Genomic DNA, 25,008 nt, shown 5'->3' with positions numbered 1-25,008 from the left:
CATTTCCAACATGAATTTGCATGTTATGTGACCAGAAAAAAACAAAAAACATATTTCATGGTCCCCCTGCTACTACGTGTGATAAAATACATACACGACACATAGGCCCATATACATCACAGCCCTCACACTGATTCTGCTTTCTGATTCTGATACATATACAATACAAACAAAGACAACATCTAGAAGTGCTATGAAAATAAATAGACAGCAGTGCTCTTTTCCTCTCACTGCCACCCCACTTTGTCACACAGTAAACAACGAGTCCTACAGCCATCGCCATATATAAACCTAAGGAGTGGTAGACTGCCTTGACTGGTTTAAGACTGAAGGCAGTAGAATGCATTTAACTTACATCACTGTGGTATATAATGAGAAAAAAGACTGACTGACAATTATAAGGTCATAGTAGCAGTAATGTATGAAATCATTTTGGTGAAGTCATGTATTTAATTTACTTGATAAGCCAAAAAAAACACTAAATTGCTTATATCTAAAAATATGTTCTCTATGTCTTGATATTACATAAAGCACAGTGAAATATTGTATCTGTATTGTGTACACCTAATGCAAAGTGAACATGACGGAGAACAAGAGGATTCTCCTTTTTAAAAACAGATTGTTGTTGCTTTGGCAAAACATTGAGCAGAACTGAAAGGCTGTCACAGAAAATCCTTTCATCTTGTGGGAAAGATGTTTTCATGTTTTATTTCTTTCACTTAATTGGACACTTGTAAGTAATAAAACTCGTACGGTGTTTTATGAAGGAATTAAACAGTTGCAGCAGCGAAAGCCTCCCAACTCAAATGTCACACGATAAACTTCCCACCACTACCAAAGACACATAAGCATTAAAGTGTAGCTTTAGGAAATTAATTTATATAAAAAAGCACTGTACTTATCATTAGTTTGCCATGTGAAAGAACTTAATAACAACAGCATCATCAACATTTACTTGTCTCATTACCTATAAAGTTAATGATATGTCAAATTTATAATACATCTCCGACGTTGTAGGGACTAAAGGATTATGTAAACACATTATTAAGATACATTTTGATACAGTGGTGAGAAATATGTGGGCTTCAAGTAATTCTAATGAAAACACATCTTTTTTTGCATTCCAAATTTTTTGACTTCTGTCCATGTGACTCAGTGCTGAACCTGACCCTGATCGACCTTCCGGGAATGACTAAGGTGGCCGTCGGCGACCAGCCCGTAGACATCGAGCACCAGATCAGGGATATGCTGATGCAGTTCATAACCAAGGAGAGCTGTCTGATCCTGGCCGTCACCCCTGCCAACTCTGACCTGGCCAACTCAGACGCTCTGAAGATTGCCAAGGAGGTGGATCCACAGGGTTAGTATGTAGCAGTAACGTAAAAGTCACATTAGAACTGATTTGATCCACTGCTGCCATTTGGTCAGTACTTTAGTGTCTGTTTTGTTCCTTATCAGTGCTTTTCCTCTACAAGAGATGTAGTAGGAAATACATCGCTGACAGTCAGTAAATCTGTTTGAATTGATGTAGTTACACATAATTTTGTGCAGGTCTGCGTACCATTGGTGTTATTACCAAACTTGACCTGATGGATGAAGGGACAGATGCAAAGGACATCCTAGAAAATAAACTGTTGCCACTGCGTAGAGGTGAGACTTTTACACACTATCACTCAAATGAACTTTCACAGGATTTGATTTTTACCTGATAGTCACTACTTGTGTTGTTGTGTCCAGGCTACATTGGTGTGGTGAACCGCAGCCAGAAAGACATCGATGGAAAGAAGGACATTCGTGCGGCTCTCGCTGCAGAGAGGAAGTTCTTCCTCTCCCACCCTGCTTACAGACATTTGGCAGAGCGTATGGGCACACCACATCTACAAAAAACACTCAACCAGGTCTGCTGTCAATAGTTGATAATAATAATTGTGATTCCTTTCTACCATGCTATTGATTCTCAAATATATCTATTTGTAAATATGACTTTTGTCTCCAGCAATTGACCAACCACATCAGAGATACCCTGCCTGGTCTGCGCAGTAAACTGCAGAGCCAGCTCCTCTCCCTGGAGAAGGAGGTGGAGGAATACAAGAACTTCCGTCCAGACGACCCAACACGCAAGACCAAGGCCTTGTTGCAGTAAGTGCATCTGAGTGTTGCTGTTAATAACAATGCAACATGCATTTGATACCCTATATACGATATACTGATACTAATTGCAAAAACTTGCACGGCTTGCTAAGTGGTTAGCCCCCTTGAAGCTGATAGGACTAATAATTGTTTGAGGTTAACTTTGCTGACACATTCAATTAATGAGGCTTTTAGTGGTCATAGCTAAAAAAATATTCCTTTGAAAAACTCAGCAGCAATATCTCTTTCCATTAATCATAACTTGGTTGCAGAGGACAATCACTAGACCATGATATGAGCAGTTTCAGATAGGAACTGTTTCTAACTCCACCGAAACTACACCCACCAAGCGTATCACCCCACACAAGGAAGTGTGTCTCTACTGATGGACGACAAGCTATTTAACTAAACTAGCACATGTGACAGCTCAGCTGGGGAGGACACAGTTAATGTATACATACCATGCTGACACATTTTTGAAATTGCATTTACAATTTTTTGCAGTGTGAAATCCACTGCAAACATTATAGTTAGGTTGACTCAAATTGTACTAAAGATGATTCACATTTAGCACATATGTTATGTTCTTGACCTTTCTCAGGATGGTGCAGCAGTTTGGTGTGGACTTTGAGAAGTGCATTGAGGGCTCTGGGGACCAGGTAGACACCAATGAGCTGTCAGGTGGCGCCAAGATCAACCGCATCTTCCATGAACGCTTTCCCTTTGAACTGGTCAAGGTCAGTGTGCCATGAAGATGAGTGATTATTATGTTCTGGCTGTCTTCACAAAGATTGAAGTGCTGTTAGATTAGAAACATAATTTTCTTCTTCTCTCCGCTGTCACTCAGATTGTGTTTGACGAGAAGGAGCTAAGGCGAGAAATCAGTCACGCAATCAAGAATGTCCACGGTGTCAGGCAAGTGGAGCAGAGATAACAAACCTGCCTGTCTCTCAAAGTAGCCACCCAAAGAGCTCAATAGACACCTTTAATTCTGTTTTTATGTGAAATACAAACATGCTTTACTTTTCTCCCCTCATCAAAGCTGTTATTGTTCTCTAATTCAAATTTTTATAATCAAGCCTTGCCATCACAGACTCAAAGCACCAATTCAAAGTGGCATATTCAGAAAATTGTTTTCTGTTCTATGTGAAATGTATTTTCTCTGTTCAACTTTCCCTCACTGTTCTTCCAATCCCCTTATCTCCTCACTGCAACACCACCCACTCCTTTTCTGTCTCTGTGCTGAAGCATTCAATTATTATTGTGTTGCATATATCTGTGTCTACTGCACAAATGTTGTCATGTGTTCTTCACTGATACTCTCCTGCCTGTCAAATCTCATTTTGTGTGCATAATTACATGTATACCTGGTCCTCTATGGAGCTTTATCTTTTCTCTCTTTGCTGTGGCTGAGTACGTTAATTTTCCATTTCTTTCTCTTTGTCCAAAACCTCCAATTTCTTAAGTCACCCGTTTGTCTTCTTATGTACCTAATCATCCATCTCATCATGTGTTTCTTTGGCCCACATGTCTGTTAACTGTCCCATCTGTTTGTCGCTGTGCCTCTGTCTCTTTGTGAATCCTCAGAACGGGGCTGTTCACTCCAGACCTGGCGTTTGAGGCCATCGTGAAAAAGCAGATCGTTAAGCTGAAAACGCCCTGTCTCAAATGTATCGATCTGGTCATTCAGGAGCTCATCAACACAGTCAGGCAGTGCACCAACAAGGTACTGCAGGTGTCCAGCATCTCCCGACCCAGCCAAGACATGGGGCAGGGGCAACCATGGGTGTCCCAGAGGGTACACTGGCACAGAGCATTAGACCAGCAGCTTCCTACAATATCTAGAAAAAGGCTCTACCGACCAGTTTAGTTTTTATAAATGTTCTGTGCAGTTTGCCCTCAGCCCAGCCCGGTTACGCCCTGTGTGCAGGCAGTGCTGTCGTGTTGTGGAGTGTTGTGACGGGTGACGTGTCGTCATGGATATGAGATGTTTCAGGGACTCAACCTGTCTAAGCATCTCTGCTCTCTCCTGGACAAGCTGCAGGTTTCACAGTTCAGTGCACAAAGCCAGCAAAAGAGGTAGTTGTAAGCTGTAATCTGGCCTGGAGTTGGAGGTGACATGTCTCCATCTCAACCATATTGACCTAGTTTTTAAGGAACTGGCTTGTCAGGGAAGAGGATGTGAAAAACCTGCGGCTTGTCCTTCTCCACTGGTTGATTTGTCTGTCAACAACTAGAAATGACTAACTGAACAAAGACTTTTTCTCTTTTTATTTCTTCTCTTTCTCTTTCCTGGCTGTCCTCTTTTTTTTTCTCTTACCTTCATTTCTACCTATCCCTCTCTGTCTGCCACCACAACAAAATGCAATCTTACCCGCTGGTCTTCTAGAACGGGGCTCTTCACCCCTGACTTGGCTTTCGAGGCGATTGTCAAAAAGCAGATCCTCAAACTGAAAGAGCCCAGCCTCAAATGCGTGGACCTCGTGGTTTCCGAGCTCACCGCACTCGTCATGAAGTGTGCCGTGAAGGTAACAAAGGTCACACCTGCAGAGATGATGACATAAAAAGAGAAGGGATTTCATTCCTCTCTAAATGTCTGTCTCTGTCATCCCAGTAAAATGGTCATCCCAATGAAATCGCCCCACCCTTGCCACTACACCATCCGTGCCCACTGTTTCCAGTTTGTGTATCGTCCCATCCTTACTTCCTGAAAGTCTCCATATCATTCACATCGAGTATTGAATCACAAATCACGTCTGAATTTGAACTTCCACCAGCCAGATCCCAGCATCAGCTCATTAAAGCCTTTATTTTTTTTTGCCCACCTCCACATTGCTTCCTCCCACTCTCCCTGCCCACAGCCCAGCTTGCTCTGTCATTTTGGGCAGAGCAGAGCCCGGCTTTGCTCGCCTGCTGACCCACACAGCAGACTGACATTCTTCTATCTGCTGGACCGGATGGAAAGGGAGTGATATTGGGGGGTGGGGGATGATACTAATAGTTCGTGGGTACAGTGGAAGCTTGACTGGAGTGTTTCCATAGCAACAGGGCTTCACTGCCATCTTGTGGACAGAGGAAGGCGCAGCACGCCTGAATCAACCCAGTAACCCAGCCATCCTTCCGTTCTGTCTCACCCCATTCTCTCACTTTCCCTTCTCATCCAGTCTTGACTAATTTTAATAACTTTCAGAACTCTACCATCAGCCAGAGATGACAGTTTTGAATGAATTCATATGTCATCAAATCGACGGGGTTCATCTGTTAATATGAAGGTGGAACCGGTGAAATTTTGTGCCATGGCCAAAAAAGGAAATCTGCATTTTTAGAAATGAAATGCCTCAAAGTCACTCTCACTTTCATTACACTAAAGCTGATAGAACACAGATTTAATCATAAAAGTCCTCTTCAAGTGAACATGGGTAACAGCAAAGGATGATTCAGATTTAGATTTTTTTTTTTTTTTTGCCTTTTTAAGCAAATATTCAGCTATCTACTCAATCATAAGAAATCTTCGGTACTTGCATAGCCTTACAGACTGATGACAGGGATGTGACATATCAGTCGGTGCAGTCAACAAACAAATATCAAACAATATCAATGTTTTCCTTGGTTATTAATAGTATTGGTATGAAAGAGGTGGCATAGGTTCTGTATTCATAAAGTCGTCCCTGGCTGATAGTAAATGCCTTCTCACCTTGCGGACAGTCAACGTGTATCTAAAGACTGTAAGTGTGTGCGTGTTGGTTTGCGGTAGTTTGGATATGCGTGACGCTGAAATGTCACTTGACTATCTCTTTCCCTTTTCTTTGTTCTACACTTAATCTCACTTCTCACCCGTGTTTCTCTCTGATACTTATTGGTAAGTCTTACTAAGCTCAAGCTCACATGTAAGTGTGTGTGTGTGTGGTTTGTATGTGTCTCCGTTCAGTGCTGCAGTTGTGTTGTGTTGCCTTTCAGCTCAATTCTTACCCCAGACTGAGAGAGGAGACTGAGAGGATCGTCACCACCCACGTCAGAGAGAGAGAAGGGAAGACCAAGGACCAGGTGAGCCGTCTGTTTCCAAGCAAGAGTTTCAGCTGTCTTGGTCAGATTCTTATCTTCCTATTCTAGAAATAAAGATGCATTAACAGCCACAGATACAATAAACATTTTGTTCCAACTTCCTGTCTGATTCAAAAATTGCTTTGATAATATCACAGTTAAGTAGCGTTATGTATCATTAACCAAGACTTGTCAAGAGTTTTAGGTTTGGTTGCAGCTCTGTCAGATAAGATGTGAGGGAGGTTGATTTTTCTGGATTATAACCTGAATCTTTTGAATAAAATCATACTGTCAACTCCACTATACCTGCCATCAGTCTGACAGGCTATATTAGTTTGGCTTTGTGTAGATTTAGCTTCAGATGTAATCTATGTTGTAGTTGTTTTATGCAGTTCACAAGTGAGACTTCACACTTCTACATTGTGCCTTTGGTAAGTGATGTTAAATTAAGGCCCCTCCATTCTAATCAGGATTTTCTGCCTTTGATTAAGGTTCTGCTGCTGATTGACATTGAGCTGTCCTACATCAACACCAACCATGAGGACTTCATTGGCTTCGCAAAGTATGTACCCTCCTGCACCCACCTTTTGTATCCCAACTCACAGCTCGTCTCAGTTCACAGGCATCATGATCCCAAATAACGACATGTTGCCTGCTGTCTGAGGTGCACTTGTGATTCATTAGATTTACAAATACAAAGACATGTAATCCTGTAACTCTGTTATCAATACGTTTAACCCAGCGGCTGTTTTAAAAATGTAACAGAATCCCTTCCACTTCACTGACCCTGAATCAAAATGTTGCTTATAGTGAGCCACATGCTGTTGGCTGTGGTGGGTCAGTGTGATGTAGCATGCCAATTAGTGATCCTGCCACATCGGAGGCTTGGTCTCCCTGTGGGAGAGCCGAAGCTACAATAATCAAGGTTGTCTTAGTCGCTTACTTCTCCCTCCTGCATGGATCAATACTACTACTCCTTCAAACAAAGTCGATCAAGCATGCTTGATTGTTTGTCAGATAAACTTCCTGTCTGCTGCAGCCTGTTCGACTGCCGCTGACTCTACCATTGGACAGAGCAGTGTTAATGTGTTATTGCATCACTTGTAGCTGTTGATGTGCACTGGAAACTCATTTGCACACTGCAAAGCACTCACAGTTTTTGTGGTGTGTATCGCTAAGCAGTTTAGAGGTTGTGGTTGAATTCACATAGTCACTAGTGTAGCAGTTACAGTAGCATGCAGTTGAGTGGACCCTCCCTCGTGTGTGTGGGTTGCACTGTTGACTGAGTAACAAAGCAACCTCCCCCCCATGTGTGCCTGTGTGAGGGTTTATGCCTAGCCTTTGCATGGCGGAGTGGATTGCTGCAATATGTCGGAGGTCAGCTAGGGCTGTTTAACAGTTCTCATGACGTCACTTTCAGTATTGACTACAGGAGGCTGGATGATGGTAGCCAACCAGGGTACGGCAACAACAGGTGGGCTCACTGAAAGGATGTAGGGTCGTGTGGTATAGTATGTGTGTGAGAGAAATGTTGACCCTACACTTTGTCCACAGTCCTCCAGAACTCACTTTCACCTTCACCTTGTTAACAGTAACAGCAATCATAAACTTGGATTTGCATCTAAAACCAGGCAGTTGATTCATATAAAGAGACTGAAGGCTATAGGTTGGGTAGGTGTAGGGTTTAGCTTGTCCAGTCTGGTGTACAAGTTTAAACTGGTTTGATTTTATGCAAACTGACTGAATTAGAATTTGTCGCGTGTAAGTGGAGAGAGCAAGCAGCATGCGGGCAGGTAGCAGAAGCCCAAGGATAGATGATTAGCTGAGTGCTACATGATGATGACTTCCTTATTTGTTGAGGTTTGAGACGCAGCGACTCAAACTGACACACAAGATTCTCTATCAGTAACAAGGTGATGCAGGTTATGCTATCCATGTTCCACACTGACGGCCGTGTTAACTCCATTACCACGTTATTTAAAAATAAATAAATAAATAAATACAAAAACAATAGCAAGGTTCCCATGAACACTTTTCTTTTTAACTTTAGAAGGAGAAAAGATCGTTGAATGGTTGTTACGAGAGACAAAAACATTATGTGTCGTAGTTGTGTTGATAAATTGGGGGGCTGCTACAGTCTCATTCATGGGATTTCGTTATATGCCACTCAGAGTAACATGCAACACCTAGTGGTAAAAGTCTGCATCTCATGGAACACAATATCAGTTCATGAATATTTGAACATGACTATTTAGTCTGTATTCTAAACAGTTTGTGTTTGGTGTGTTGTCATCAATATTTACTGTCCTTTCTGTCCTTCTTTGTGTAATGGCAGTGCCCAGCAGAGGAACACAGCCGCAAACAAGAAGAGGGCCATACCCAACCAGGTATGTTTTATCACTCCGCTCTGGCCTTTTCAGCAGTCACAGATTTAATCTCCCTTAACTGATGCCTCCCATTACCAGTCGATTAATCAACCATGTGAATACACCTCACCCCAGCAATGATTTAGCCAGTAGCCATTAATCTACCTCGACCTGTCTAACTGGGGATGATACCTCCCCTGTGCATCATATTATCTACTGACTGTACCCAGTCTTAGTCGTCTAATCCTAATATTATTCTTGCTGGTCCTTGTCCACAATGTTGTAAAACTTGTTCTTTTCCTTTTTTTTTTGTTTTATTCAGACTGACACTTAGCAATGGTTGTTGAGTTTCAGTGTGTGTTGGTAAGATCCTAGATCATGATCATAATAGTGCTAATCAGCTTTATAGACTGAAGTCAGAGGAAAGTAGTATCAGCGAACTTAAACAAGAACCCCACATTCCCTGCTTTTTCTCAAACAAGCATTTGTTTCCATGGCTACAATTAATTGCTGTTTGCATGTAACCCAGGCATGTTCTACGGCAAAGCAACAATTAATCACGGTCTCATGACGGTTGTTTTGTTGCATTCCCCATTAACACACAAGCATCTTTTGTATTGAAATCCAGAACGTGCATGGACCTCGCCCCCCCACTGAGCAACAAATATGACATAACCAAATTGTGGTATACTTGAAATAATTCTAATTGCATGTAACTCTCTTGCTCTGTCTCTCTCTCTCTCTCTCTCTCTTTCTCTCTCCTGCCTCTCTTCTTGTGTTTCTCTGGTTGTCTCATGGATTCTGTCTTTCTTTTTCCTCCTGTTTTCCTTCCGTCAAACCTCTCATTCTCACCTTCTACCCCCCCTTCAACATTTTCTCAAACATTCATTCTCTACTGTCTATTACTTCTTTATTCCACGACTCTCTGCTCTCCCTACTGTCCACTTCCTCTCTCCTATCCTCCTGACTCTCATCTGTCCCACATCTTTGCTTGCCTGCTTTCTCATTTCTTTTTGCTATGATTTTATACTGCCCCCCCCCCCTTTTTTTGCTTTAATTTCCCCTCCCCCTTCCTATTACTGCAGGGTGAGATTCTGGTAAGTACCCCACAGATTTAAACCACACCCTGCTAGGGAGCAGCAGGGGTAGACCATGCTGAAGAACTGAGGCCATCACACACAGGTCAGCCAATATGGTTAGGGTAGAAAAGACAAAGTGCTGTGAGATAACAGAATCAACAGTTTCCTGCAGATACAGGAGTCGATACCTTTCACTGTAACAAGTTGTTCTACCCCTCTGCAGCTTGTCGGACTGGGAGAGGTCCACGAGGAGAAGGTAGTGTCTCCAGACTAATCAAAATGATATCAATTCGAGTAGTACAGTGCAGTTACCCGTAATTTGGAGCTGCATTTACAGTAACACATGGCAGGTTTGCACTCGTAATTCTTGGTTTAATTTTAATAAGACAGTAATTGTCTTTAATTGTAAACATCTGGGTTGCTACTAACATTTTACCCTTTGTGCACCGCTGTGTGTTATGATTGACAATGGAGAGAGAGAGAGAGAGAACACAACGTTCCACCACTGACCTTGGACGGCGTCAGTTCTCATGTCTTCAGGTTTATACCTCTGCTGCTGCCTCTTGCATGGTGACTCGAAGTTTGCCTTGTGAGAATCATCCTAAGCGTCACTTTGGACAAAACGGGGAGGGAGCGGGGAGTGATTAAATCAGCGACACATAACACAATTAACTATTTGATTCTTCGGCATTTTCTTTTCTTTTGAGGGAACAGTTCAACCTAAAATAAAAAACCTACATTTCTTTTTACCCGCAGTGCTGCTCATCCATCTGGATTGTTTTGGTGTGAGTTATTAAGTTTTGGAGATGTCAGCCCTAGAGAGGTCTGCCATCTCATAATTATAGTGGAACTAGATATCACCCGTCTTGTGGTGGTCAAAGCGGCAAAAGAATACATTTGAAAGACTTAACAGTAATGTCTCTGACCAGAAATTACGACCTGGTTACTCATGATAATCCACAGAGCTTGTGGTGAAAATTTTTGTGTAGGAACTATTTTTCCTACATGCCTAACCCTAATCCCAGGTCTCCAAAGTCCTTAATCATTGTTCCTCTTGAGGGAGTGTGTGTATGTGAGTGAGTTTATGTGTTTGTTTGCTGGACACACACCCTATAAAAAACCCCAAACATTTAGTCAGACATCTCTACGGTGGATAACTCCTCAACTCTGCAGCTCAAACTAAAACGATGTAAATGGATTAATTAGTACAACAGGAAAGAAGAACATACATGTAATTTTGATTTGTGGGTGAACCGTTCTTTTAATTTCCAGTGATCACTTTTTCCCGGTGCATGTTAAAAATACTTTTCTATTCGAAGTACTTTTATTGTGTCCAGATTCACTTTATGGCAAAAAAACGCAAAACCCTCCAATTGTTATTTCTGCATTCCGAACTGATCAAAAATGTTAGTTTTTAAGCAAACGGTTGTGGCTTTGGGATGTATTTCAATTATTAAATCAAATTCATTATTAACATCTCATCATTTCATAATTAACTATCTTTAAAATTCCAATGAGCTTTTTTCATACTAATCATTTTAAAGAAAATCTTTGAATCCTTGAGTCACTTTTACAGCTACACTCAGTAAGTTTACAGAAATGGATTGAACATCTCTTGACAGCGTTTACTTCTGGCAAATAGTGTACAAACAAAAGCATCTCCTCTCCTCCGTGACACCTTCACATCACATCTCTTCCTCCTTTTTAATGTCAACTCGGTTAAAACATTTCCAACTGACTTTAATACAGGGGATTTCCTTGTTTCTGAAAGTTGAATTTATTTCCTCGCCAAGGCAAACTACCAGTTTAGCTCCTATGTAATTGCCTCCTCTCCCATGTTTATGTTGGCGCTTTTGAACTAATGAACCTTTTTTTTCCCATAACTCACTCCAGTCCTCTGCTGGATGGAGAGGGAGTACATGAGAGAGGTTTTGAGCTGACTTTGAAACAGAAGTTCCCACTCGACTTTACTGAGCACAAGAGCACACTTTTCACAAATAGTTTGGTCTGTTGTACTTGAAATGCATGAGAGTCTGTGAGGAAAAAAATGAAAAGAGACCTCGCTAAGAGAGCTCCTCTAAAATGCATGGCTTATTGTCCTCAGAATGATTCACTCAACTCAGCCGCTCAGTCTGATGTATTTCCTCCCTCTCCATCTCTCAAATTTAGATTTACACATTACTCTTTAGATGTCTGTCCCTCTGTGGACTCAACTAAATCTGCTGACTTCACTCTACATTTGATCTCTTTCATTGCATATATATTAACCTCCCTTCCCCTGATTCTGCACTCACTTGTCCCGATCCATTTAACCTCACTAACTGCTTTTTTTAAAAAAAGTACATAGGTTAGCTTTTACTGACCCATTGACACTAACATACCACCGCCGACCTTTGGTCTTTGACTGGTTTGGGGCTAGTATGGTGTGGACACCATCTGCTCCTGTTTGTTGGTTTAAAGATTTCTTCTCTGTTGAGTGAAAAAAGGGTTAGACTGCATCCCTTTTCAGTACTTTCAACTAAACCATTTGATGCTTTTGTATACATTTAGCCATATGACACACAGTGTACAAACTCAGTAATTATCATGTTTCAGCTGTGCCTATTTATTGTAGCGCATATTTGATATTAGACTTGCAGACACAAAAATGTTGGATATTAAGATTAAAAGATGAGAGACAGACCAAATTTCAGTGACCTATCAGGTAAGTAGGCAAGATTTTATTATAACCTTCATTGACATCCTGGTATTAATCATGCAACACTAATTATCACCAGTCACTCATGTCACCAGCGTATACGCCTCATTGACAAGGTTGTTTTCCTCCACCCTCCTGGTACCCCTCTCTCCCACATCTTATCCTTACTATGTAGGTGATCAGGAAAGGCTGGCTAACCATCAACATCAGCATCATGAAAGGAGGCTCCAAGGAGTACTGGTTTGTCCTGACTGCTGAGTCCCTGTCCTGGTACAAAGATGAGGAGGTGAGAGGGATTTCTGCTTCACACGCAGAGATATGGCTAGCTACGATAAGATGACACGTCACCACAAGAATGTATGAAGATGACAACGCTGAATTTCACACTGGTGGGATGAGTTATCCCAAGTGGAGATTTGGTGTCTGGAGGTGTGTGCGTCCCAGCCCAGCCTAACCAATGTGCAGACTACTGTTCAGCTGTAGCCTGATGAACAGGTAGTCTGAACACTGGGCAGGCGGGGGGGTGAGGAGGACTCTGATGGGAGGAAGGACCCTGAGGTCAGTTCGGCTTCAGGTCGCTACCCTAGGACACTGGAACAGAGGGCATGAAGAGTAAACATTACCACAGTGAAACAATTGCACATATGAAAAATAACACGTACATGAAACAGCTTAACAGGTGGAAACAAAGCCAAATATTGATTTGAATAGAGCTGAGTAGGAAAAATCCAATCTCTGCAACTATGATTTCAAACGGTTTATGCAAATAGATCTACAAATGGTTGGACTGTATTGGCAAAATGACTTCAGGAAGCACACACTCGGCAGAATCAGCTCTACAGTTTATTTACATTATAGACCTTTTCAAAGGTTGTATTCACTGACCTGATGGTTAACATTCAGAACAAGAGACATGTCAGTGTGCTGATGGATAAAGTTTACATGATCTAGTTTCTCTGATCATTTTGTTTTACACTTAATTATAAAAAACTGATGAAACTAACTTCAGAACTGTCTGCAGTGATCAAAAATGCGTAGAATGCAAGCATAGCATTATTGCTTTACTCACCACTTGATCTCCTTTCCAAGGCCTCAGTCATATCCATTCTCCCAGCGAAATAAAAAAGACCCCTGAAAGATATTACTTCACTTCATTCCTAAGGATGAACTCCTGTCCACTGGCCTTGTGTGCCCAAACCCCGACTGGAAACAGTGCATTTTCATGTCAGTCGCCTTTTCCGAAGAAGCAAAGCGAAATGGAAAGAAAGAGAACGAGAGAGGGAGGTTGGCGGAGGCAAAGTGACGTGGCAGGCGGGCTGAAATGTTCCAGCCGGGATCTGACTTTGGAATTTGCAGGAAATCGTACTGGGTTACGGGGGCCGGAGGGGGGGGTGTGATTGTGTGTGTACAAGAGTGCATGTGTGTAGGCGCTTGTTGAGATGAGTCCCCTGTATCTTTTAGTGTTTAGGTAGTTGGTCATATCCGTAGCAGAGTGTGTTTTTGTACACACCCAAGATTTGATATGTGTTTATACAATTTTTTTCAGGCTCATATATGTATGTTTGTCTTTGCACGTGTACTTGGTGTGTGTGTGTGTGTGTGTGTGTGTGTGTGTGTGTGTGTGTGTGTGTGTGGTGGGGGCAGGGGATTGTGTGGAACTGTGAGTGATGTAACTGTTGGGCCTGCGCCTCGTTCTGTGTTAGTGCAGACGTAAATGCTTCCAGATGTCGCTGCTCAACAGTGAAAGCTGGCACCCCATCCCCCCAGAGCTCCATCATGCTCCTCCTTTTCTTCTTCCTCCTCCTCCTCCTCCTCCTCCTCTCCCTCATCATGCATTGCTCCATCTCACCAGCCTGGTGGTGGTCCACAAGGAGGACATGCATTCCATCATGTCTGCTCATTGGTGGAGAAGTGTTAGCACTGCTGCCTTGTGTTTACAGCCCAGATACCAAAATACATGAAATGTCTGAATATGTCACGAACTAACTGGTTTCAGTTCTGTTTTTGATGCACATTTCTTCTGTCGGTATCATGCTAGGAGAAAGAAAAGAAGTACATGTTGCCACTGGATAACCTGAAGATCAGAGATGTGGAGAAAGGCTTTATGTCCACAAAACACATCTTTGCAATCTTCAACACTGAACAGAGGTCAGGGTTATGTTGTAAAGGCATCTTTGAATACTCTTTTTTTTTTCCTATGTCCTTGTATACTTAGCAAGCCAACGCACGTGTGTTTGTCTTTTGTGTGTCTATGCAGGAACGTGTACAAAGATCTTCGCCAAGTAGAACTGGCCTGTGACTCTCAGGAGGATGTGGACAGCTGGAAAGCGTCCTTCCTCAGGGCAGGAGTTTATCCAGAGAAGGACCAGGTATGTGGGTGGTCTGGTGGGGTTTTCTGTTCCTATAGAATCTATAAACTAGTTCATAATAAATTGGTCTTAAACACAAGAGTTGGGTATTGTCACTGATTTCCCAACTCGAATCAATATTATTTAGGTTAGCGATATTAAATGATCGGAAAACCTAGCACAAATGAACACATAGACGGCTGTATTTCTCTGTTCATGTTTTGGGATTATTCTACAGAGAGTTTTTATTTTGTATTTATACTCCATCTTTGTGTGTTTGTATGTTGTCATTAGACGGAGAATGAAGAGGCTGCCCCTGCAGACACGTTCTCTATGGACCCTCAGCTGGAACGGCAGGTGGAAACTATTCGCAATCTGGTGGATTCGTACATCGGTATCATCAACAAATCCATCAGGGACCTCATGCCCAAGACCATCATGCATCTCATGATCAACAATGTGAGCCGATCAGCTGCCAGCAGCAGACACAGACAGGGTGTCTGCAGATTTGAGTCTGTTACATCAACACCCTTTAATGTATTTTACCTTACGGAGATTTTAAAGAAAACAGGCCAGTGACCTCCTTTTATGTATGTATGGATATAATATACCACTTGCTATGTATGCTGACAAAAATGTTACAATTATCCAGTGAATGTAGGATCCTGAATCATCAAGGCTCCTGATAAAATTGCGATCTGAGATCAAATAAATTGCTGTTGAATTAGTTCTAAATATCTTTGCACCACAGCGCTGTGCAGAATAGTGTTTAGTGTTCATTTTAATAGCAACAGAGGTCGTGTATTTCATGTTGGCACAAAGTCATAAACTTTGAGACACCAGTTAACAAAATTTATGATGCACCTTCACAGTGACTTGTCCACTGTCCCTTTATTAGGTGTTATTATTCTTGTGAGCTCACTTGATGGCCTCCAGCAATCCAGCAGACACACACACAAAACCAACACTTGCTCCTTTGTCCACTGGGCATTTCCTTTACAAGGGTTTTCTGTTATGTTGTTTAAGGATCAGATATCTTCCAATAAATACACTGTTTTTGCTTTGATTTCCCTTAACTTAGGTCTTTCACTTCTGTTGGCCATTTTCAACTGTGTTAACCTTCACACTGTTTTTATAGATCTAAGTTGCCTCCTTTTGTGTACAAATTTTTAACTTCCATTCAGGCAAAGGATTTCATCCACTCGGAGCTGCTGGCCTACCTCTACTCATCTGGGGACCAGAACAGCCTCATGGAGGAGTCAGCTGACCAGGCCCAGCGAAGAGACGAAATGTTACGCATGTACCATGCACTCAAGGAGTCACTGAACATCATTGGTGACATCAGCACCACCACCATCTCAACCCCAGTACCACCCCCGGTCAACAACACCTGGATCCCAGAAGCAAGGTGATAAAGGATAACTTGCATTAAGTTAAGCTGTACGTGTAACAGCTGGAAGATTTAATGTCTGATGACACATCCAGTTCTAAAAGTACGTGAATAGAAATGGCGAGATACAGACAAGCCAATCAACTTGTAGTTTTATGCCTGCCTTGCTGTATTCAACAGAGGTGCAGTTACACATAAGTGAACTCTGCTCCACGTTTAAAGGAGAATTAATGAGATCTTTCAGGTGTTCATTACAATGTGAGTTTAACTGAATCTTAACGTCCTCTCAGCCCAACTCCTCAGCGCAGGCCGCCTCCTGCAGCGGCCCCGCCCCCCAGCCGCCCGCCTGCTGTTCGGGGCCCAACACCAGGGCCACCCATGAACCCCTCCCCTGCCTTTGGCGCTCCACTCAACCCCTCCCCTGCCTTCGGTGCACCACCAATCCCCTCTCGACCAGGCCCACCCATGAACGCCTACAACAGCAACCTGGATCCCTTCAGTGCACCCCCACAGATCCCCTCGCGACCAGCCCGCGTCCCACCAGGTGTACCCAGGTATGGCCTCCTGTCATGATGTGTGTGTGTGTGTATATCATGGATTTTTTTTTTTGCACTGTATTTTTAATGTTTGATCACTAACATCTCATTATCCTTTGTCTTTCAAGAGTCACAGGCGTAGTTTCTCACTTTATTAAGTTATCCCATCTCTATATTTAATATTATTTCTTGGCAATCAAGCCTCCTCTCACTTATTACTTTTCTCTGTCACCTTCCCTCTTTTCCCTCTGTCGGGTTGTTTCTGTCTCCGGTCTCACTCTTGTACTTTATCTCCTCTCCCCGTTGCAGCCGAAGACCCCCTGGCGCTCCTTCTCACCGGCCCACCATTATCCGCCCTGCTGAGCCCTCCCTGCTAGACTAGACCTGTGGCCAAGCCCACCTAAAGTGTGTGTGTTTGTGTGTGGGTGTGTGTATCTGCACACTGAAGGCCAGCGGCGGGGGCTCGAGGGGAGGGGGCGACTGATAGCGGTGCATTATGTGCACCGTCCAGCCGTATTAATATGTCTCTTCAAGCAATGTAATAAGCTGCTAATACCGTCTTTATCAGTGCACATGAACGAGAGAAAAGCCCCTAACAACTTGAATATTACATTTGACTGCTGTGGCAATTGTCTAATACAAAATAAAACCCAGCTGATCTGTAGGACGAAGTTATCATCAGTAGGAGATGATGTGTCAGATTCAGTTCAAGAGCTTTTTTTTATTGTAATAACTGGTTTATTTCCTCTGACAAGGTTCCCGGCAAAGCTCATTAAGTAACTTATTAACTGTTACAGGCTGGCTTTCCTCTCCCCTCCCTTCACCGTTTTAGATTGGCCCAGACTCCCCCAAGTCTTGACCTCTGTAATATACACGCTTAACCTGTTAATGTTTACTGGGTTTTCATTTTCTAACTGATTTCATACTGAAAACAATAGCTTATTATCACTGTTGTAATTTTGGTAATGTCGATTACATTTTTCCCCCCTTGTGTTATTTTATTTGAGGGACTTTGTCCTTTTTTAATGAGCGTCATAAATGTAGCTTTAAGAGTGAAAATCCTAATGCAGAGAAGAAGAAAACGAGGCGTGAACAGACGGGGGGCAGAGTTGCATGAGACTAAGAAAGAAGCTTCAGCCCCCTTCTGTGAATGATTCTTCCACGGTGAAAAAGATGTCAGCCAGATTGACCTTTACAATCCAAGCACTTGCAACCATCTAGCCTTACAACTAGCCACTCATAACGGGGATGTTGTCGACCGTTACCAGAACACTATGCACAAAAATCTGGGAGAGGGAGAGCGAGACTGAAGGCTGTCGGTCTGAAGCTTTCTCTCCGACAAAGATGTTAAAGCCTTGATTTTTAATCCCTTTAGTCTGAATTGAACCCCGGTGCGACGTTGAGCCTTCGGGTAGACTTTGTTCATTCCTGGATTAGCTGATTCATATAGAGCAGAGCACACAGTACAATTTCCTCTCAGAGAGGATAAAACTCAGTGAAGCAGTGGGGTGTGTTGACGAGGATGTATCCGTGATTTAGAGTATAAAGATGGTGTTGAGCGTTTAGGAGTTGGCACATCTCTTTCTGGGCTTAGTTGCCAAGGACATTTATTATTGCTATCAGTTCTGCTTCCACGCGTTAAAAATATTGTATATAGCTGGCCTATACTGGGGAGTTAGCACTTGTATCTCGTTTAATTGCAGGGTTGATGACAAAAACATTCTACTGATTATAATCAATGCCCACAATGATAAAATGCAACCGCAGTCGTCACATGAAAAGAAGCACTAACATTGTCATTTCATAGATCAGCCTTCGTTTTGGGGGGAAAAGAGAAAGGTCACTTCCTGATGCATTATTTATAACCTGGGCATTCGTCATTTCATTTGATGTTTTTGGTTGCTATTGTATCAGCTCTGTACAACTCAGCTCCCCAGCTTCTCCCGGACTGTTATTTGGGGTTCTGCTATGGGGAATAAGTGTCTAAACATTTGTGTTGTGTGTTGGGAGGGCACCTGGGGTTAGACATTGTCTACACATCTGTGATTAATTGATGATGAATATCTTTTGATTGCTCTGTGAGGGTATTTGACCGTGTTAAACCAACTTTTATTGAAGGTGTTTAGGGAGAAAGTGCTCAAGCGGGGTGTGACGTTGGGCTACTAGGATGTTTCCTGTTATTGGTTTGATCAGTAGTGGTGGTGAGCAGGTGGTGGGAATTGTGGTTTATCAAAGCACACTCTGTCTACAGAGGCTGTCTAGACTATTCTCTGTTCTCAAGACAGTGGATAGTAACTCAATTAGCAAACCTGACAAGACAAATAAACTGTAAAGAATTCAAAACTGTCCAAAACCACAGACTCCTGAGACAGAGTGTGTTTACTCTTCCCCTGTAATTTTCTATAGGGCCGGCTTTCAGTGACAGTGCCAGAAGGAGTAAATACGTTTATAAAACAACCCTGAATCTATAAATTAGATCTTCCACAAACCCCTGGTACATAAAAGTTAGTAGTTCATGTGATAAAACTTCTTATTGGCCAAAGTTTGTTGAAATTCCCTCGTGCCTGTCACTTCAGCCTGCCCTCGAGAAGCCCAGACTGTAAATACCCTGTAACACATCAGGTTAAGGCAATATCGCCTCTCTGCCTAATGGGTGTACCTTCCCTCCTTCCTCTTTCCCTCCCCTTTCTGAATCTGGTGGAAGGGGTTGGAAACCAACCTGCAGAAATCTCTTTTTTTCTTTTTGTTTTGCAAACCCTTGTCAAGTGCCTCTGTAGCAATTAATTGATTTCAATAAAAACCATGGACTGATTTAGAATGGAGAGTAAATAAAGAGGTGTTGTGTACAATAAAAGGGACTGGCTCTGGTGGTTGGTGTCTCCTTGTGTCCTGTGTGATCCACTTTCTCTTCTCTTCTCTCTGATAATGTAACGCCCTCCTTGTTTTCCTCTCCTGATGTGCCTCCCTCTCTACATCTAAACCAGCACAGAATGACATAAGCCCCATATGTTCCTATGGCAACCCGGTATTGGCAGCCTGCTTGAACAATGGTCACTGTTCATAACTCGGCACGCATTCTCACCAAAGTAATGGCGGGAAGAAAAAAAAAATCTATACCTTGTCAAAGTGACGGTATCCTTTTGTCGCTGCGTTTCTGTATCGACTAGACTAAATCAATATTTACTCCGCCTGTAGAAATAATTCAGCCCCTTGTGAGCCTTAAACTTTTGACAGCTTTGAATGAAAGTGCATTTAATTACTTTTAAAAAAAACTGATAAGAAAAGACCCTTTAATGTCAAAAGTAATAAAGGTCTACTTTAATTCAAAGTTGTAAGACAATAAAGCACACCCACTTAATAATATATAAAGCTTAACCCAAATGCAAAGAAAGCCCACTTTTTTCCAATAAGCCCTTTTGTTCATGTAATTCTCTTTGAGCTTAAATATTAATTAATGACTTAAGCCAGGTTTATATGACTAATCATATCCTCCAATGAGAGTGGAGGGTAAGCCCCCTCACTAATAGAGATTGCCTCATTACAGATGCCCTCGCTGTTCCGGTGGCTTGATCGTGTAGTACTATCTGTCAGAGTGCACGTCACAAGGTTAAGAGATTAATGCTGGTTGATTCTTCCTGAACAGGCGCCCGGCTCCCCGTCGAAACCAGTGGTGACCTCGACCGGCCCGAAGTGGAAATGACTTCCATCCGTGACAGCAGCAGGACGACAGAGGAACATGTCTTACTTTAAATTTTGCTCTAAAACCAAGAAGAGGCTCCATCTGGCTATTACAGGCCAACATAAGTAATCTGATACTGCCAGTAAAACATGTTAACTGTTTATATTATATATTTGCATAACACTAAATAGGTCATTTTCCTTATAGTGAATGTCTGAAATCCTTGTGATCACAACACATTTTAATATTTCCACAAACAGTGAAAACAGTTTGTAATTGTGTCAAATCTAATTTAAAAGATAAATGTGATGCTGCGTTTGATGGCTTCTACCACACGATGTAGCAGAAAACGTGTCAGTTTTTTATTTGAACAAAAGTGATCATTTCAGATAAAATATGATAGAATACAGGGTCGAGTTCTAAAGGTTATTTTTATCATTATTATTACTGAAGCACATCTGTTCTGTTAACCACAAAGAAAAATGCCTTTGAAGTGGTGGAGCTCAACCACTGAATATGATTTGTAACAAAGCGTTGAACGATGGCTCGTGAAGCAGTCACAGGAGGTTTTAAATGGTGAAAGGATGTAGTGGTAGTCAATAAAATAGGCATTATATATGTTTATACCACAAAGTGCAATTCTATGATGCAACTGACTGCAGTGCAAAAGATGTGGAGCCAAAAGACTTCTTCACTGTTTTCTGTGTATTTAACCTCCAGATGGAGACATTGATCAGGGAGACAGCTTCTATGACTGTGTGAATACATCTATTCTTATCACAGTAAAGACTTTGGGTGTAATTTCTTAAGACTGCTTGAGGCTTCATGAAAATTTTGTTACAGTTTTTACTGAGGAGAGGTGTCTGGTATTATTGTGGTTTGTTTATATTGTTGGTTTGATAAAAATTAGCTTGGGGTCGTGAATGTTGATGTGAAACGTTACTTGTATTCAATAAAGCAGCATTCCAGTGACAACAGCTGTGGTTTCCTACCTTCCAAAATTGAATTGTTAACAAATACCAGTGCAGCAAGTATATTAAAAATGTGTGTGTACTCATGAATATTTTATTTGTATACTGTGCGTGTGTGTGTGCATATTACAGTGCTGTAAATGTGATTTTCAGGCATTGCACAAACACCCTTGGCTGCAACATAACAGTTTCCAGTGCTTGGTGACTCTGTTTCCCAAAAGAGTGAACTATCCCTTTAAATTCAGCTCACCAAGCACCTGTCAATCAAGGTTCTTCAGGTGGGTTGTGCACTCTCCTGGCTGGAGCTTAGTAGAACAGTTTTGTGGCTATGTGTGGACCCTCTTGGTGTCATCAAAGAGGCGTCGCAGGCTGTAGATCTGAGTGGCTGAGACTGCAATCATGACGAGCAGGTTGAGGCAGGACCAGAAGGACACCCGCCACAGGTTGTCCTCCAGAAGGTAGCGGTCCCTCGCCTCAAAGGCCCGCAGCAGAGTCTGGACCTGGCGGGTCCTCTCCAGGCGCTGGTACACAGAGTCCATCGCCGCCTAGAAGAAGACGAAGAAAAGACAGGCGGATGAATGCCAGCACATAAAGAATGACGTCAGATAATCTGAGTGCTGTTTTTTGTTTTTGCCGTCTCACCCTGATGTCCTCCAGTTTGTACTCCACCACACTCTCTTCCAGGGCCACGTCTGCCCAGTCGTCTCGGCCTCCACCAGCGCTGCTCTGACTGTTAATGATCACCTCAAAGAACACCATCTTCTCTGACAGTTTACTAAAGCTGTTGTCAAAACACAACCGGTAGTCTCCATCCTCTGTGGCATCCACCCTGCAGGAAAAATAAAGTCATAGAGGATCATAGAGTCATTGTGATGTTCCCAAAGTCATAATTTCCCATGGTCCTTTGTTCCTTTGTAGTTCTAGGGGTTAGAGTTTATTGGCCTTAACACAATAGAAGGGTTAATTTGTGTGAACAAAATATTAAACTGGGGAACATCGGAGCCTGGAAACCTATGATCCTAAAAGATCCTGACAACATATGACCCTGGAAACCTAGTACCCTGAGAAAATAAGACACTGGGAAGACAGAGACACTTGAGAGCACTGAGGTGACCCACGTGTGAATGCCGTCAGATCTCCTGAAGTCCGAGACCAGCCGGAATCCACTGGGTGAGATGAGGGTAAAGCCAACATCCAGACCTGACCCAGCGATCACCTGGAAAAGAGACAGAGGGATGGAAGTCAGAACATTTCAGGCTTGAGGTCACTGTTCACATCTTCAGCTCGAGCATTAATCAGACAGCCCAGGCAATGGCTGTCTGAAATTCAAATTACAGCCCTGATAGTACACTGAGCAAAACAGTTTGAGTATCTTTGTACGGAAACTCTGTATTTTTGCTAATCACTGCGAGTAGAAGGAGAGCTCAGTGTCAGACACAGTTCGATGGTTCTGACAGGGATCGGTGGCTTTCTCAAGGTTTTGTTTTGTTTATCACATCAACCTTGTTCCTGAGAGGATTCAGTTAAGCAATACTTAATTCTTTCTTAAACTATCCAGTCTGTGTAAACTGTACATGATCTTCATCTGCACGATTCTCATAAGTTGAGTCGGATAAGTGCAGATCCATGTGCCAATCTTCAACTTTACAAGCCACCGTGGGCACTTGTGATTGCCTCTTTTGAAACTGCAGCAGCTGGGTTGATTGAATTAGATATCCGGGAGCATCAAATGTCAACAGTTTCAGTTATAAAACTCCATGCAAAGCACTGAGATGTGTCACTGTCGGCAGGCGGGACAGAACCTTTACTGACCTGCAGCTGCCAGAGGGTGCAGCAGCTGTGTGACTGTGGTGTGATGGCAGGAGGTGGAGCAATGCAAATGTCATGGACATAAAAAAATTAAGGCCGATAACCCATTTAGAGATTAACTTTTCAATTCAAAGCTCACTGTGTTAAGGCATGTTTGTGCTTGTATAGGATGCATACTAAGTAATGTTTGTGATGTGGTTTACGGGGGTTTTTCCACCACATTGCCTTTCCTCAGGAAGACAGATGTCTTCAACAACTGTAGCAGTGAATTTCTTATCTCTCTGCATGCAAGACCAAAGTCCAAGGCCTGCTCACTTGTTTTTCAGCGAGGCATTATTCTAAATCTTACTTAAAAGAAAAATATGTGTTTAAAACAACAATATATTACACTGTCAGTGGACATGAGAGAAAGATAGAGAGCAAGAGAGAAGATAACAATTACCTGGTATTCAACTTCCATGCTGTCATTCCTCACGGTGGTTTGGAAAAAACACTCTGTTCTGCCGGCAGGTAACAGAAATGTAAATTCCACATTCTGGTTTGGCCCCAGTCCCAAAGTCAAGCCCACAGTCAGAATCAAACCTGCCAACAAACCGAGCTCTGCAGACACATTCATCATCCTCTGCTCACAGTGCAAAGTCCATTTATTCTACGTTCACCAACGTGGAGCAACTTTGTTCTGTGTTACTCATACACACATCAGCATTTCACTACGGTTGTGTAGTTGCTTACTGTCATACTCCAACAGCTGAAAAATCACCTGACAGTACAGTCACAGTTCCTCGATCAGAGCTGAATGAGTGAACTCCCGTCTGTGTCGCTTTGTAGTCTGGACTGCAGCCACATACAAAACTGTGACAAGGTGTGATCCGCTCATCATGTAGTACCTGATGGTGCCTGATGACACCTGGTGTATGATGGGCTGTAGTGAAAGTACATTTTGATACTTCATAACTTGTCTATCACCTCTTTACTTCTTTTTGTTCCCGTACAATATGTTCTATATTTTCTGAATTATTAATTCTCCCTAACAGATGTTCTCCTTGTGCTCTTCTATCCTGTGGGGGGAGCTATGTGTAAAAGCAGACAGTCTTGTTATCATGGATGTATAAGGAAGAAGCTGCTATGAGTAAATGAACAATAAGAAGAAAACTCACTGGGGGGTAATACACATGCTTATCTTAAGTATAACTGATCTATGGACCATAATGATTAAATGCGTTAATGAATGTAACTGGTGACAAATCGCATAGAGAAGATCAGTCAACTAGGAGTTTGTATTATGACATAATCAATTCACAATATGTTACTTACATTGGCAAATTAAGCAGATGGGCCAGTGATCATTTACAGTGTAGTGAGGAGTGGAAAGGTGAAACCGAAACATCTAACAGGTTCCAAGTGAGACATCTGTAACGGTTAATCATTTACTGATCATCTTATTAAGCAATAACTCATAAATCTGTGATGGTGAAACAGATATCCATGACACATAATGACTCATGATTCATGAGTGTCCAGGCCTGCCAACAGATACAAAATGTTAGCAAGTTATTAGCAAATAGCAAGAAATATGCAACCATTTCTACCGATGACAGTAGAAATGACGTTAATACACCACAAATTACTTAAAACATTGTGTATTTTAGTGTGGTTGGTGTCAACTACGGCACAACAGTGAACTGATTTACTTCCATACTGGTGACATCCATTACTTTTACTAGGTGATCATGTCATAAGTATTACATATGGACCTAACTGTGTTCATGCTGACTTTTACAATGATTCATTTTTAAAGATTTCTCCACTGGTAAGAAATATAGAGATTTCCATTCCTCTTTTTCGGTCCATAAAAGCTGCTCTAGAATAGATCGTTTCGTCGTCTCCGCTGAAATTCTTTCCAAAGTTTATGATGCCATTAACATAATATAGTCAGCTCTGATCATGCAGTGGTTTCCATC

At 42.2% G+C, this 25,008-nt stretch overlaps 2 protein-coding genes across 6 annotated transcripts in view; one reads left to right on the top strand and one right to left on the bottom strand.

Moving 5' to 3' along the window:
* dnm2a (dynamin 2a) overlaps nucleotides 1–21,239 on the top strand; it is a 29,889-nt gene extending 8,650 nt beyond the window's left edge. Inside the window, exons 4-21 of one of the 4 annotated variants that reach the window (XM_037088042.1) lie at nucleotides 1,157–1,360; nucleotides 1,552–1,650; nucleotides 1,738–1,898; nucleotides 1,997–2,139; nucleotides 2,732–2,867; nucleotides 2,978–3,045; nucleotides 3,718–3,856; nucleotides 6,088–6,174; nucleotides 6,663–6,733; nucleotides 8,507–8,558; nucleotides 9,623–9,634; nucleotides 12,490–12,600; nucleotides 14,353–14,462; nucleotides 14,572–14,683; nucleotides 14,957–15,121; nucleotides 15,847–16,070; nucleotides 16,343–16,606; nucleotides 20,232–21,239. In XM_037088042.1, the coding sequence (XP_036943937.1) occupies nucleotides 1,157–1,360; nucleotides 1,552–1,650; nucleotides 1,738–1,898; nucleotides 1,997–2,139; nucleotides 2,732–2,867; nucleotides 2,978–3,045; nucleotides 3,718–3,856; nucleotides 6,088–6,174; nucleotides 6,663–6,733; nucleotides 8,507–8,558; nucleotides 9,623–9,634; nucleotides 12,490–12,600; nucleotides 14,353–14,462; nucleotides 14,572–14,683; nucleotides 14,957–15,121; nucleotides 15,847–16,070; nucleotides 16,343–16,606; nucleotides 20,232–20,262 (2,189 nt within the window). In that variant the 3' untranslated portion in view covers nucleotides 20,263–21,239. Of the gene's footprint in view, nucleotides 1–1,156; nucleotides 1,361–1,551; nucleotides 1,651–1,737; nucleotides 1,899–1,996; nucleotides 2,140–2,731; nucleotides 2,868–2,977; nucleotides 3,046–3,717; nucleotides 3,857–6,087; nucleotides 6,175–6,662; nucleotides 6,734–8,506; nucleotides 8,559–9,622; nucleotides 9,635–12,489; nucleotides 12,601–14,352; nucleotides 14,463–14,571; nucleotides 14,684–14,956; nucleotides 15,122–15,846; nucleotides 16,075–16,342; nucleotides 16,607–16,897; nucleotides 19,458–20,231 lie in introns of those variants that run through there. The other 3 variants (XM_037088040.1, XM_037088041.1, XM_037088043.1) reach the window with 3 other exon arrangements.
* A 75-nt stretch (nucleotides 21,240–21,314) lies between these two features.
* Nucleotides 21,315–23,928, bottom strand: tmed1a (transmembrane p24 trafficking protein 1a). Of its 2 annotated transcripts, XM_037088057.1 has the most exons (5): nucleotides 23,780–23,870; nucleotides 23,490–23,547; nucleotides 22,357–22,454; nucleotides 21,881–22,067; nucleotides 21,315–21,783 (listed from the first exon to the last, which is right to left on the bottom strand). In XM_037088057.1, exons 2-5 carry the CDS (start codon nucleotides 23,505–23,507, stop codon nucleotides 21,565–21,567), a joined length of 522 nt encoding a protein of 173 aa, XP_036943952.1. In that variant the 5' UTR covers nucleotides 23,508–23,547; nucleotides 23,780–23,870; the 3' UTR covers nucleotides 21,315–21,564. The 2 variants fall into 2 exon arrangements, with proteins under 2 accessions (XP_036943952.1, XP_036943951.1); XM_037088056.1 differs by having other exon boundaries at nucleotides 23,490–23,928.
* Nucleotides 23,929–25,008: the final 1,080 nt, after the last annotated feature.

The sequence above is a fragment of the Acanthopagrus latus genome, chromosome 23 (assembly GCF_904848185.1).
Source record: "Acanthopagrus latus isolate v.2019 chromosome 23, fAcaLat1.1, whole genome shotgun sequence".
NCBI lineage: Eukaryota > Metazoa > Chordata > Actinopteri > Spariformes > Sparidae > Acanthopagrus > Acanthopagrus latus.
This window is presented reverse-complemented; position numbering and strand designations above follow the sequence as displayed.